This window comes from Cherax quadricarinatus, chromosome 3, assembly GCF_038502225.1.
Source record: "Cherax quadricarinatus isolate ZL_2023a chromosome 3, ASM3850222v1, whole genome shotgun sequence".
Lineage (NCBI taxonomy): Eukaryota > Metazoa > Arthropoda > Malacostraca > Decapoda > Parastacidae > Cherax > Cherax quadricarinatus.
The window spans coordinates 71,715,742-71,730,218 of NC_091294.1; the positions used below are offsets into that span (position 1 = coordinate 71,715,742).

A 14,477-nucleotide genomic window follows, 5' to 3' on the forward strand; every position below is an offset into this window, starting at 1 on the left:
TTACAACTGAGTGACACTGATTTAGTGTGCGAGGTGAAGCACTTAACACGAGTGCCATGTGTACGGAGACTTATATGTCTCGCCTGACCAAATTTCTGAGCACTTTCTTCTGTAGCATGAATATCTTTTAAGCAAAGAATCAAGCATATATCCATTTGGTACGATGGCATGGTTTAAGAACAGGAAAAATGACACACAGCTCAAAGAAACGAATCAAATTCTGACAGCAGAAAACTAAAATGACTATTGTAATATGATTTCACCATTCTCTCTCTGTCTCTCTTCTCAGGAAGCATTACACACCTGGATGACATCAACTAAGCGCTGGAACAAGACACCTTATGCACCGGGCTCTTTGCTTACCTTAATGTCATTAGAGCCCAACTCTTAACGGTAATTCCTCCCCCAGCTATATCTTCGATCCCCTGTGCCGAAGTGTTGATCTGTTTACCTTCATTCCTCAGTACCCTGATGACTCCAGCGTGATAGTTTTGATTGTTAGGTAATTATGATGAGTTTTGGTTCTCATTCCGGGGAGAGGACGGTTGTTAGGTTTCTTGTTAGTGTAAACTTGTTTTCATGTGTTTGCATTCGTTTTCCCTCTCATATTGGGCAGATATGATTGAGAGAGTAATACAGTACCTCACTTCAAGTGAACAATCTCTTCAGTAACAAGTTATCTCCTACTACCTCATTCTTTGTTCATCACTCTTACTCTCTCTCTCTCTCTCTCTCTCTCTCCCTTCCTCTTCCCTCCCCCCTTATTCTCTAAATCTCTCCCTCACTTCTCACAGATAAAAGCCGGGGCAGCCTGGTCTTCCCTGTAGTCAAGTAGGTAGCGTCTATTGTAGACCTCGTCAACGGGGACGACCATTGTGTAGCGGTTGTCTGTCGTCTTCTCTGGTCTGCTGGGAGTCCACCTGAAGCGCCCGTACAGCAGACGACAGATGAATTAATGTGTTACATTGATATATTTAGGTTAATTTAGTTTCAATTGATGCTTTGATGTTGATGTTCTAAAGTGATGCATTGATGTCTAGTTGTTCTATACAATGAAAAAATTCTGATAATCTTTCGATTTCATTATTATTTGTTTTGTTACTTTTGTTACGTTATTATTATTATAATTATTGTTCCTGTTATTATTATTATTATTATTATTATTATTATTATTATTATTATTATTATTATTATTATTATTATTATTATTATTATTGTGATTAATGTTATTATTACAGTATTTTTATTATAGTTAATCATAATAATAATAATAATAATAATAATAGTAATAATAATAACAATAATAATATTAATATTATTATTATAATTATTATTATTATTATTATTATTATTATTATTGTGATTATTGTTATTCCTATAGTATTTTTATTATAGTTAATAATAATAATAATAATAATAATAATAATAATAATAATAATATTATTATTATTATTATTATTATTATTATTATTATCATTATTATTATTATTATTATTATTATTACTAGTAGTAGTAGTAGTAGTAGTAGTAGTATTTTTATTATCATCATCATTATCTTCAGTGTCACTATCCTCAACTCCAGACTCTGATACTTACACGTGAGACTTGAGGCTGACCGGCCTACCGTTGGTCCACGTCCAGGGACCTGAGCCGATGCGTTGACCACCCGCCCAGAAGATGAACTTGCTGGCCCAGGCTGCCGGCGCAAGGAAGAATCAGATAGCAAACAACACTTACTGATTAATGTTAATACTCTCGAGAGAATATTCTAATTAGTGAAATTTTGTTATTGTATGTTGTTCCTGCGTGTCTGTCAGGATTGTTTATAAGACTAATAATTTCTGTATGTGTTAAACTTCTCTACTAGGTGGTACCAGTTACTAGGTGGATCTTTCTACTAGGTGGTACCAGTTACTAGGTGGATCTTTCTACTAGGTGGTACCAGTTACTAGGTGGATCTTTCTACTAGGTGGTACCAGTTACTAGGTGGATCTTTCTAGGTGGCACCAGTTACTGGGTGGATCTTTCTACTAGGTGGTACCAGTTACTAGGTGGATCTTTCTACTAGGTGGTACCAGTTACTAGGTGGATCTTTCTAGGTGGTACCAGTTACTGGGTGGATCTTTCTAGGTGGTACCAGTTACTGGGTGGATCTTTCTACTAGATGGTACCAGTCGCTGGGTGGATCTTTCTACTAGGTGGCACCAGTCACTGGATGCACCACTCTACAAGGTGGTATCAGTCAATGGATGGATCACTTTACTAGGTGGTACCAGTCAATGGATGGATCACTCTACTAGGTGGTACCAGTCACTGGATGGACCACTCTACTAGGTGGTACCAGTCACTGGAAGGATCACTTTACTAGGTGGTACCAGTCACTGGAAGGATCACTTTACTAGGTCGTACCAGTCACTGGATGGATCACTTTACTAGGTGGTACCAGTCACTGGAAGGATCACTTTACTAGGTCGTACCAGTCACTGGATGGATCACTTTACTAGGTGGTACCAGTCACTGGATGGATCACTCTACTAGGTGGTACCAGTCACTGGAAGGATCACTTTACTAGGTGGTACCAGTCACTGGATGGATCACTCTACTAGGTGGTACCAGTCACTGGATGGATCATTCTACTAGGTGGTACCAGTCACTGGATGGATCACTCTACTAGGTGGTACCAGTCACTGGGTGAATCACTCTACTAGGTGGTACAAGTCACTAGATGGATCACTCTACTAGGTGGTACGAGTCACTGGATGGATCATTCTACTAGGTGGTACCAGTCACTGGAAGGATCACTCTACTAGGTGGTACCAGTCACTGGGTGAATCACTCTACTAGGTGGTACCAGTCACTAGATGGATCACTCTACTAGGTGGTACCAGTCACAGGGTGGATCACTCTACTAGGTGGTACGAGTCACTGGATGGATCATTCTACTAGGTGGTACCAGTCACTGGAAGGATCACTCTACTAGGTGGTACCAGTCACGGGGTGGATCACTCTACTAGGTGGTACCAGTCACTGGAAGGATCACTCTACTAGGTGGTACCAGTCACTGGATGGATCACTTTACTAGGTGGTACCAGTCACTGGATGGATCACTCTACTAGGTGGTACCAGTCACTGGATGGATCACTCTACTAGGTGGTACCAGCCACTGGATGGATCACTCTACTAGGTGGTACCAGTCACTGGATGGATCACTCTGCTAAGTGGTACCAGTCAATGGAAGGATCACTCTACTAGGTGGTACCAGTCACGGGGTGGATCACTCTACTAGGTGGTACCAGTCACTGGGTGAATCACTCTACTAGGTGGTACCAGTCACTGGATGGATCACTCAACTAGGTGGTACCAGTCACTGGAAGTATCACTTTACTAGGTGGTACCAGTCACTGGATGGATCACTCTACTAGGTGGTACGAGTCACTGGATGGATCACTTTACTAGGTGGTACCAGTCAATGGATGGATCACTCTACTAGGTGGTACCAGTCACTGGATGGATCACTCTACTAGGTGGTACCAGTCACTGGATGGATCACTCTACTAGGTGGTACCAGTCACTAGATGGATCACTCTACTAGGTGGTACCAGTCACTGGATGGATCACTCTACTAGGTGGTACCAGCCACTGGATGGATCACTCTACTAGGTGGTACCAGTCACTGGATGGATCACTCTACTAGGTGGTACCAGTCACTGGATGGATCACTCTACTAGGTGGTACCAGTCACTGGATGGATCACTCTACTAGGTGGTACCAGGCACTAGATGGATCACTCTACTAGGTGGTACCAGTCACTGGATGGATCACTCTACTAGGTGGTAACAGTCACTGGATGAAACAGAGATCAGCTGTATAGTAGCAATAAGAATGTCTTCTGACAGAGCTACAGGCACTAAGAATGTCTTCTGCCAGAGCAACAGGCACTAAGAATGTCTTCTGCCAGAGCAACAGGCACTAAGAATGTCTTCTGGCAAAGGTTACAGGCAGTAAGAATGTCTTCTGACAGAGCTACAGGTACTAAGAATGTCTTCTGGCAGAGCAACAGGCACTAAGAATGTCTTCTGGCAAAGTTACAGGCACTAAGAATGTCTTCTGACAGAGCTACAGGCACTAAGAATGTCTTCTGGCAGAGCAACGGGCACTAAGAATGTCTTCTGGCAGAGCAACGGGCACTATGAATGTCTTCTGGCAGAGCAATAGGCACTAAGAATGTCTTCTGGCAGAGCAACAGGCACTACGAATGTCTTCTGGGAGAGCTACAGGCACTAAGAATGTCTTCTGGCAGCTACAGGCACTAAGAATTTCTTCTGGCAGAGCTACAGGCACTAAAAATGTCTTCTGGCAGAGCTACAGGCACTAAGAATGTCTTCTGGCAGAGCTACAGGCACTAAGTATTTCTTCTGGCAGAGCTACAGGCACTAAGAATGCCTTCTGGCAGAGCTACAGGCACTAAGAATGTCTTCTGGCAAAGTTACAGACACTAAGAATGTCTTCAGACAGAGCTACAAGCACTAAGAATGTCTTTTGGCAGAGCAACAGGCACTAATAATGTCTTCTGGCAGAGCAACAGGCACTAAGAATGTCTTCTGGCAGAGCAACAGGCACTAAGAATGCCTTCTGGCAGAGCTACAGGCACTAAGAATGTCTTCTGGCAGAGCTACAGGCACTAAGAATTTCTTCTGGCAGAGCTAGAGGCACTAAGAATGTCTTCTGACAGAGCAACTGGCACTAAGAATGTCTTCTGGCAAAGTTACAGGCGCTAAGAATTTCTTCTGGCAGAGCTACAGGCACTAAGAATTTCTTCTGGCAGAGCTACAGGCACTAAGAATGTCTTCTGGCAGAGAAACAGGCACTAAGAATGTCTTCTGGCAAAGTTACAGACACTAAGAATGTCTTCTGACAGAGCTACAGGCACTAAGAATGTCTTCTGTCAAAGTTACAGGCACTAAGAATGTCTTCTGACAGAGCAACAGGCACTAAGAATGTCTTCTGGCAGAGCAACAGGCACTAAGAATGTCTTCTGACAGAGCTACAGGCACTAAGAATGTCTTCTGGCAGAGCTACAGGCACTAAGAATGTCTTCTGGTAGAGAAACAGGCACTAAGAATGTCTTCTGGCAAAGTTACAGGCACTAAGAATGTCTTCTGACAGAGCTACAGGCACTAAGAATGTCTTCTGGCAAAGTTACAGGCACTAAGAATGTCTTCTGACAGAGCTACAGGCACTAAGAATGTCTTCTGGCAGAGCAACAGGCACTAAGAATGTCTTCTGACAGAGCAACAGGCACGAAGAATGTCTTCTGACAGAGCAACAGGCACTAAGAATGTCTTCTGGCAGAGTTACAGGCACTAAGAACGTCTTTCCTGTATAGGAAAGAATTGGTTTGGAAATAGAGTAGTTGACGAGTGGAACAGTCTTCCTAGTAAGGTGTTTGAAGCTAAAACCTTTGGCAGCTTCTAATTTAGGTTAGATAAATACGTAACTGAGAGGGATTGGACTTGAGTGGGACTTGCACGTGAGTTGAGAGGGTTATCAAATATTATTGCCTGGGTAACATTGGAAATGGGTTGGGCATATATTTTTATTAGTGGGTTTGGGTTTGAGACAGACTTGCCAAGTGTGGGCCAGTAGGCCTGTCGCAGTGTTCCTCCTTTTTTATGTTCTTATGTTTAATTGTACATCAAGAGTTCAGTCTCAGACTTTTAATCAATATGTGACAGATTTTAATCAATATTGCCAGACTTTTAATCAGTATATGCCAGACTTTTAATCAGTATATGCCAGACTTTTAATCAGTATGTGTCAGACTTTTAATCAATATGTGCCAGACTTTTAATCAGTATGTGTCAGACTTTTAATCAATATGTGCCAGACTTTTAATCAGTATGTGTCAGACTTTTAATCAATATGTGCCAGACTTTTAATCAGTATGTGTCAGACTTTTAATCAATATGTGCCAGACTTTTAATCAGTATGTGTCAGACTTTTAATCAATATGTGCCAGACTTTTAATCAGTATGTGTCAGACTTTTAATCAGTATGTGTCAGACTTTTAATCAGTATGTGTCAGACTTTTAATCAGTATGTGTCAGACTTTTAATCAGTATGTGTCAGACTTTTAATCAGTATGTGTCAGACTTTTAATCAGTATGTGTCAGACTTTTAATCAATATGTGCCAGACTTTTAATCAGTATGTGTCAGACTTTTAATCAATATGTGTCAGACTTTTAATCAATATGTGCCAGACTTTAATCAATATTGCCAGACTTTTAATCAGTATGTGTCAGACTTTTAATCAATATGTGCCAGACTTTTAATCAGTATGTGTCAGACTCTTAATCAGTATGTGTCAGACTTTTAATCAATATGTGCCAAGCTTTTAATCAATATGTGTCAGACTTTTAATCAAATGTGTCAGACTTTTAATCAGTATGTGTCAGACTTTTAATCAGTATGTGTCAGACTTTTAATCAATATGTGCCAGACTTTAATCAATATTGCCAGACTTTTAATCAGTATGTGTCAGACTTTTAATCAATATGTGCCAGACTTTTAATCAGTATGTGTCAGACTTTTAATCAGTATGTGTCAGACTTTTAATCAATATGTGCCAAGCTTTTAATCAATATGTGTCAGACTTTTAATCAAATGTGTCAGACTTTTAATCAATATATGTCAGACTTTTAATCAATATGTGTCAGACTTTTAAACAATATGTACCAAGCTTTTAATCAATATGTGTCAGACTTTTAGTCAATATGTGTCAGACTTTTAATCAATATTTGTCAGACTTTTAACTGCTACGACAAACATATATTTATAAATGTTTGGAGATTACTAATAATTCTATACTACTGAGGCAAAATTGTTCCCAGACAAACTGTGTCATTGTTTTCAACAAATTTAACCAAAAAATAAATAATACCAAGAAAAGAAACAATGAAAGAAGCATATATTACGAGAGGAAGGCTGTATAAGGTCACAACGAATAAAAGAGAGAATAAAGAGAGGCGGTGCGATAGGTGAGAACTGGAAACTGAGAAGATACAATAGGTTCACAGGGAAGTTAGGAAGTATATCTTTAGTGTCAGGGTGATACAGAAGTGGAGTGAGTTCATGAGAAGGTAGTATACCTGGAGTATACCTGGAGAGGGTATAGGGGGTCAACGCCTCTGCGGCCCGGTCTGTGACCAGGCCTCTGAAGAATTCCTGTATCCACAGCGAGCATGTATGATAAAACGCAGGAGGTTAAAATCATATAGATGTAGGCAGGGGTCAGGAGCTGTGTCTCGACCTCGGCAAGCAGATCTTGTCGAGTTAAACATGTTCAAGTTTGACTCACGGGTGAGGCTTGAACTGAAGGCGAGTGAGTCTTATAACTCACAGGTACAGTGGTTAACGCACTGGCCTGCGAGTTTTAGGGACTTGTCGTGGGTTCAACTCCCATTCGTTCCATGGTTTTTATGCACACATTTCCCTACTTGGTTCTTGCACATGTTGTGTCAGTAACTGTTCTCCCTTCCCTATAACCCTTATTCTCCTACATACCTTCACTAGCAACCTACACTCCCTTCCCTAACAACCTACACTCCCTTCCCTAACAGCTTACACTCCCTTCCCTAACAGCTTACACCCCCTTCCCTAACAACCTACACCCCTTTCCTAGACAGCTTACACTCCTTTCCCTAACAGCATACACTCCCTTCCCTAACAACCGAAACTCCTTTCCCTAGGAGCATACACTCCCTTCCCTAACAGCTTACACCCATTTCCCTAATAGCTTACACCCCCTTCCGTAACAGCTTACACTTCCTTAACATCCTACATCCCCATTCCCTAACAGCCTACTCCACCTTCCCTCGACCCACACCACATCCCATTCCGACTCACACTCCCCGTACCTCACTAACACAACCCCCACCACCACCACCACCACTACCACCACTACCACCACCACCACCACCACCACCATCAACCACTCCCTCTCTCCACCACCACCCACTCCCACACTCCACTACCACCCACACCTCACCAAAACTCACCAGGCAGTGACTTGTCAATATAGTAGGAGATGGCTTGAAGCTTCTCAGTGCGACCCACCACTGCCAAGTCTCCGCCCAGCTTGACGCACTCCGCCCTCGCCTCCGCCCACTTCAGCGGCAGCCCACTTCCCTCAGGCGGGGCGGTCACCTTCACATGTATACAAAACTCGTCCTGGAGACGCTCGAACGGCGGCTGACATTCTGGAGGATGAAGGAAGGGTGAGGTTGATGATCTAGGACCAGACCCTCGCTAGGACCTGGTCTATGACCCAACTGCAATAGAAATATGTATAGAAATATGTTCAGACATACAAAAATATATATAGACATATACAAAAATACATATCAATATTTACAATGATCTAAACAGACATGTATAACCAGACCTCAGCCACTGACTGACTCACAGACTGCCATGGTGACTGCACAGACTTTTGCTAATAGCTAATAGCTTAGTGTACACAAATAACCCGCACATAAAAGAGAGAAGCTTACGACGACGTTATTTGTGTATCGTTCCAGTCACGGTATTGTGCCTTTTGGTTATTTAGCTTAGTGTACATCTATGTGACGCCCAGTACCTGCATACACATGTTAGGTACGGAACAAGTGCCTGTAACTACATCATACAACGACGCGTGTATTTTATTGGAGACAAACCAATTCGATCTTTCCTTATATCTTGACACGATTCCGATAGTCACTTGTAACTCAGAACCAGCACGACTAGAAAGATTTGCTTGTTTTCGGCTCCACCTGTGTGCACTTGTCTTCTTGACCTCCGTGTGCACGTGTTCACCATCACCCCCGTGTGCACGTGTTCACCATCATCCCCGTGTGCACGTGTTCACCATCACCCCCGTGTGCACGTGTTCACCATCGCCCCCGTGTGCACGTGTTCACCATCACCCCCGTGTGCACGTGTTCACCATCCTCCCGTGTGCACGTGTTCACCATCACCCCCGTGTGCACGTGTTCACCATCACCCACGTGTGCACGTATTCACCATCACCCCGTGTGCACGTGTTCACCATCACCCCGTGTGCACGTGTTCACCATCACCCCCGTGTGCACGTATTCACCATCACCCCCGTGTGCACGTATTCACCATCACCCCCGTGTGCACGTGTTCACCATCACCCCCGTGTGCACGTGTTCACCATCACCCCCGTGTGCACGTGTTCACCATCACCCCCGTGTGCACGTGTTCACCATCACCCCCGTGTGCACGTGTTCACCATCACCCCCGTGTGCACGTGTTCACCATCACCCCCGTGTGCACGTGTTCACCATCACCCCCGTGTGCACGTGTTCACCATCACCCCCGTGTGCACGTGTTCACCATCACCCCCGTGTGCACGTGTTCATCACCCCCGTGTGCACGTGTTCACCATCACCCCCGTGTGCACGTGTTCACCATCACCCCCGTGTGCACGTGTTCACCATCACCCCCGTGTGCACGTATTCACCATCACCCCCGTGTGCACGTATTCACCATCACCCCGTGTGCACCTGTTCACCATCACCCCCGTGTGCACGTGTTCACCATCACCCCCGTGTGCACGTGTTCACCATCACCCCCGTGTGCACGTGTTCACCATCACCCCCCGTGTTTTCATCAGCCAATCTCGGATTTTTTTTGGGGGGGACAAATAACTAGCCAACAAAATGGAACTTTTAATCCAGTTCACAAACCAAATTGGTTGATTTAAGGTAACTGATGAGCTGGTCAAGAATCTAACCTTGGTTAGTCTCTAGGACGCAATTTTGAAATGTTATTATACAATAATTTGGTTACTGGAGGTTGAGGAATTATTATTATTATTATTATTATTATCAAGGGGGAAGCGCTAAACCCGGAGGATTATACAGCAGGTTGAGGAACCACATGATACACGTTACCTACACAATCAAAGATATTATATTATACAGAGAGATTAAATGTGGTTCATGCAACGACAGAAGCTAATCTCCTTTAAATTTATCAGGTGTACAGTCGTACTGGCCAGGTTGTGGCAGCCACCACCAAAATTCTTTCCACCCCCTCAAGGAAGGTTCCTTGATGTTGTTGAGGGGCTCTTGATTTAGGGAATTGATATCTGTGCTCCAGTTCCCCGAATTAAGCCTGAATGCCTTCCACATCCCCCCCCCAGGCGCTGTATAATCCTCCGGGTTTAGCGCTTCCCCCTTGATTATAATAATAATTTAAATTTATCATATATATGGTACAACACTGAGTTTAGATGTAATTCGAGCGTCCCAAAACTACATAGAAACACTTGTTGTTAAACCACGACTGCAACCATTGTTGGCCAGCGTCATTAATCTAATATTTGTCCCTCTGCAAGTACTGAGACCCACACTTATTGTTGCAATGGCAGTTTTAAATATAAATAAATTTAAAAGATAAGTAAAAATGATCACATGGCGATGGTGCAAGATAATGAGTTTGATGAATAAAAACTCTGGAAGCACCAGCGTGTGGAGGTCACCTTCACTCCGGTTCCTGAATACACACAGCAGGACTGACTGGTGTTAGTTACCTCCCATGTTAACATCACCGCTGCAAGTAAATAATGTTTTTTTTTTAAGTTGTTAGGGAATGGAACTTAAAATCGTTACATTGTGAACTTTGTGAAGTTGTAAGCTACTGCTGGTGAGTGATGTAGAGAACGTAGTGAGGACAGACGGCATGGCGGTGATAATATAGGGAGGTACTAGACGTGGTGGTGATAATATAGGGAGGTACTAGACGTGGTGGTGATAATATAGGGAGGTACTAGACGTGGTGGTGATAATATAGGGAGGTACTAGACGTGGCGGTGATAATATAGGGAGGTACTAGACGTGGTGGTGATAATATAGGGAGGTACTAGACGTGGTGGTGATAATATAGGGAGGTACTAGACGTGGTGGTGATAATATAGGGAGGTACTAGACGTGGCGGTGATAATATAGGGAGGTACTAGACGTGGTGGTGATAATATAGGGAGGTACTAGACGTGGTGGTGATAATATAGGGAGGTACTAGACGTGGTGGTGATAATATAGGGAGGTACTAGACGTGGTGGTGATAATATAGGGAGGTACTAGACGTGGTGGTGATAATATAGGGAGGTACTAGACGTGGTGGTGATAATATAGGGAGGTACTAGACGTGGTGGTGATAATATAGGGAGGTACTAGACGTAGCGGTGATAATATAGGGAGGTACTAGACGTGGCGGTGATAATATAGGGAGGTACTAGACGTGGTGGTGATAATATAGGGAGGTACTAGACGTGGTGGTGATAATATAGGGAGGTACTAGACGTGGTGGTGATAATATAGGGAGGTACTAGACGTGGCGGTGATAATATAGGGAGGTACTAGACGTGGTGGTGATAATATAGGGAGGTACTAGACGTGGTGGTGATAATATAGGGAGGTACTAGACGTGGTGGTGATAATATAGGGAGGTACTAGACGTGGTGGTGATAATATAGGGAGGTACTAGACGTAGCGGTGATAATATAGGGAGGTACTAGACGTGGCGGTGATAATATAGGGAGGTACTAGACGTGGTGGTGATAATATAGGGAGGTACTAGACGTGGTGGTGATAATATAGGGAGGTACTAGACGTGGTGGTGATAATATAGGGAGGTACTAGACGTGGCGGTGATAATATAGGGAGGTACTAGACGTGGTGGTGATAATATAGGGAGGTACTAGACGTGGTGGTGATAATATAGGGAGGTACTAGACGTGGTGGTGATAATATAGGGAGGTACTAGACGTGGTGGTGATAATATAGGGAGGTACTAGACGTAGCGGTGATAATATAGGGAGGTACTAGACGTGGCGGTGATAATATAGGGAGGTACTAGACGTGGTGGTGATAATATAGGGAGGTACTAGACGTGGTGGTGATAATATAGGGAGGTACTAGACGTGGTGGTGATAATATAGGGAGGTACTAGACGTGGCGGTGATAATATAGGGAGGTACTAGACGTGGTGGTGATAATATAGGGAGGTACTAGACGTGGTGGTGATAATATAGGGAGGTACTAGACGTGGTGGTGATAATATAGGGAGGTACTAGACGTGGTGGTGATAATATAGGGAGGTACTAGACGTGGTGGTGATAATATAGGGAGGTACTAGACGTGGTGGTGATAATATAGGGAGGTACTAGACGTGGTGGTGATAATATAGGGAGGTACTAGACGTAGCGGTGATAATATAGGGAGGTACTAGACGTGGCGGTGATAATATAGGGAGGTACTAGACGTGGTGGTGATAATATAGGGAGGTACTAGACGTGGTGGTGATAATGTAGTGAGGTAATGAACGTGGTGGTGATAATGCAGGAGGTAGAGGATGAGCTGAGGTGTACAAGCAAGGAGAGAAATACAAGTCAATCAATTTCTCTTACTGCTGGATGCCCAGGCAGGGGATGTCAATACCCCGAAGAGCAGCAGCAGATGCTGTGGTACCATCTTCACTAGTAGAGCCGAGATAAGTAGCAGCAGCAGTAGCAACAACACCAGCAGCAACAACAACAGCAGAAGCAGCAGCAGCAGCAGGAGCAGCAGACAGATCACCTTCTCACCGTCTAAGACTCTCTGGTAGAACGAGATCCGTCTCACGAGTTATATAGTCCAGCACCCTCGTTGTTGTCAGAGATTTGGGGGACATCGGGAGTGAATAAGAAGTAGAAACGGAGGAGGTGGGGACTGAGCAAGAAGTGGGGATAGAGGAGGGAGGGGACTGAGGGGTGAAAGTGGGGGGCAGGTGAGGTGATGGTGGTTTAGGAAAGAAGAACAAGATTGTTGTGCAACCTTTGGGACTCTTGCACATTGCTTCTCTGTACCGGACTGAAGAAGCTGTTGGCTGGAGACGTAATTAAGATTCTCAAATATTGCACTTGTCGCTTTATTAAATCATTTATATCAAAGATGTAAGAATGAAGGTGTAGTGATGGAAAAGAAGTGGAAATGGAGGAGCTGTGGGGATGGTAATTATGTGGCGCTGAAGGAGGTGTAGGGATGGAAGAGGCGTCGGGGGGATGGAGTTGAGAGGGAGTAGGAATGGAGGTCATCCCCCAACATAAACATCTCTCTGTAAGATGACATCAACACAACACAACACAACACAACACTGGTTGATGTCAACACCACCTTGACGCCACCTACAGGGGAAACAGCTCTCAATAAGGTGACATCAACACAACACTGGTTGATGTCAACACCACCTTGACGCCACCTACAGGGGAAACAGCTCTCAATAAGGTGACATCAACACAACACTGGTTGATGTCAACACCACCTTGACGCCACCTACAGGGGAAACAGCTCTCAATAAGGTGACATCAACACAACACTGGTTGATGTCAGCACCACCTTGACGCCACCTACAGGGGAAACAGCTCTCAATAAGGTGACATCAACACAACACTGGTTGATGTCAACACCACCTTGACGCCACCTACAGGGGAAACAGCTCTCAATAAGGTGACATCAACACAACACTGGTTGATGTCAACACCACCTTGACGCCACCTACAGGGGAAACAGCTCTCAATAAGGTGACATCAACACAACACTGGTTGATGTCAACACCACCTTGACGCCACCTACAGGGGAAACAGCTCTCAATAAGGTGACATCAACACAACACTGGTTGATGTCAACACCACCTTGACGTCACGTTCAGGGGAAACAGTTGATGCAAAAACTAGGAGGACCAGATGTTATATTTTCCTAAAGTGTAAGTCCAAGCACCCCCCCCGTGACCTCGCTGGTCACGCTAGGTCACACAAGGTCACAGGCACTAGTTCAGGTCACGCTAGGTACAGGCACTAGCTCAGGTCACACAAGGTCACAGACACCAGCTCAAGACACACAAGATCACAGACATCAGCTCAGGTCACACAAGGTCACAGGCACTAGTTCAGGTCACGCTAGGTACAGGCACTAGCTCAGGTCACACAAGGTCACAGACACCAGCTCAAGACACACAAGATCACAGACATCAGCTCAGGTCACACAAGGTCACAGGCACTAGTTCAGGTCACGCTAGGTACAGGCACTAGCTCAGGTCACACAAGGTCACAGACACCAGCTCAAGACACACAAGATCACAGACATCAGCTCAGGTCACACAAGGTCACAGGCACTAGTTCAGGTCACGCTAGGTACAGGCACTAGCTCAGGTCACACAAGGTCACAGACACCAGCTCAAGACACACAAGATCACAGACATCAGCTCAGGTCACACAAGGTCACAGGCACTAGTTCAGGTCACGCTAGGTACAGGCACTAGCTCAGGTCACACAAGGTCACAGACACCAGCTCAAGACACACAAGATCACAGACATCAGCTCAGGTCACACAAGGTCACAGGCACTAGTTCAGGTCACACTAGGTACAGGCAC

At 44.3% G+C, this 14,477-nt stretch overlaps 1 protein-coding gene across 1 annotated transcript; it reads right to left on the reverse strand.

Annotated features, from left to right (window-relative positions):
• Positions 1-580: 580 nt before the first annotated feature.
• On the reverse strand, positions 581-12,682 carry LOC128705802 (type-2 ice-structuring protein). The gene is made up of 4 exons (XM_053800939.2): positions 12,477-12,682; positions 8,059-8,259; positions 1,597-1,696; positions 581-920 (listed from the first exon to the last, which is right to left on the reverse strand). Exons 1-4 carry the CDS (start codon positions 12,538-12,540, stop codon positions 782-784), a joined length of 504 nt encoding a protein of 167 aa, XP_053656914.1. The 5' UTR covers positions 12,541-12,682; the 3' UTR covers positions 581-781.
• Positions 12,683-14,477: the final 1,795 nt, after the last annotated feature.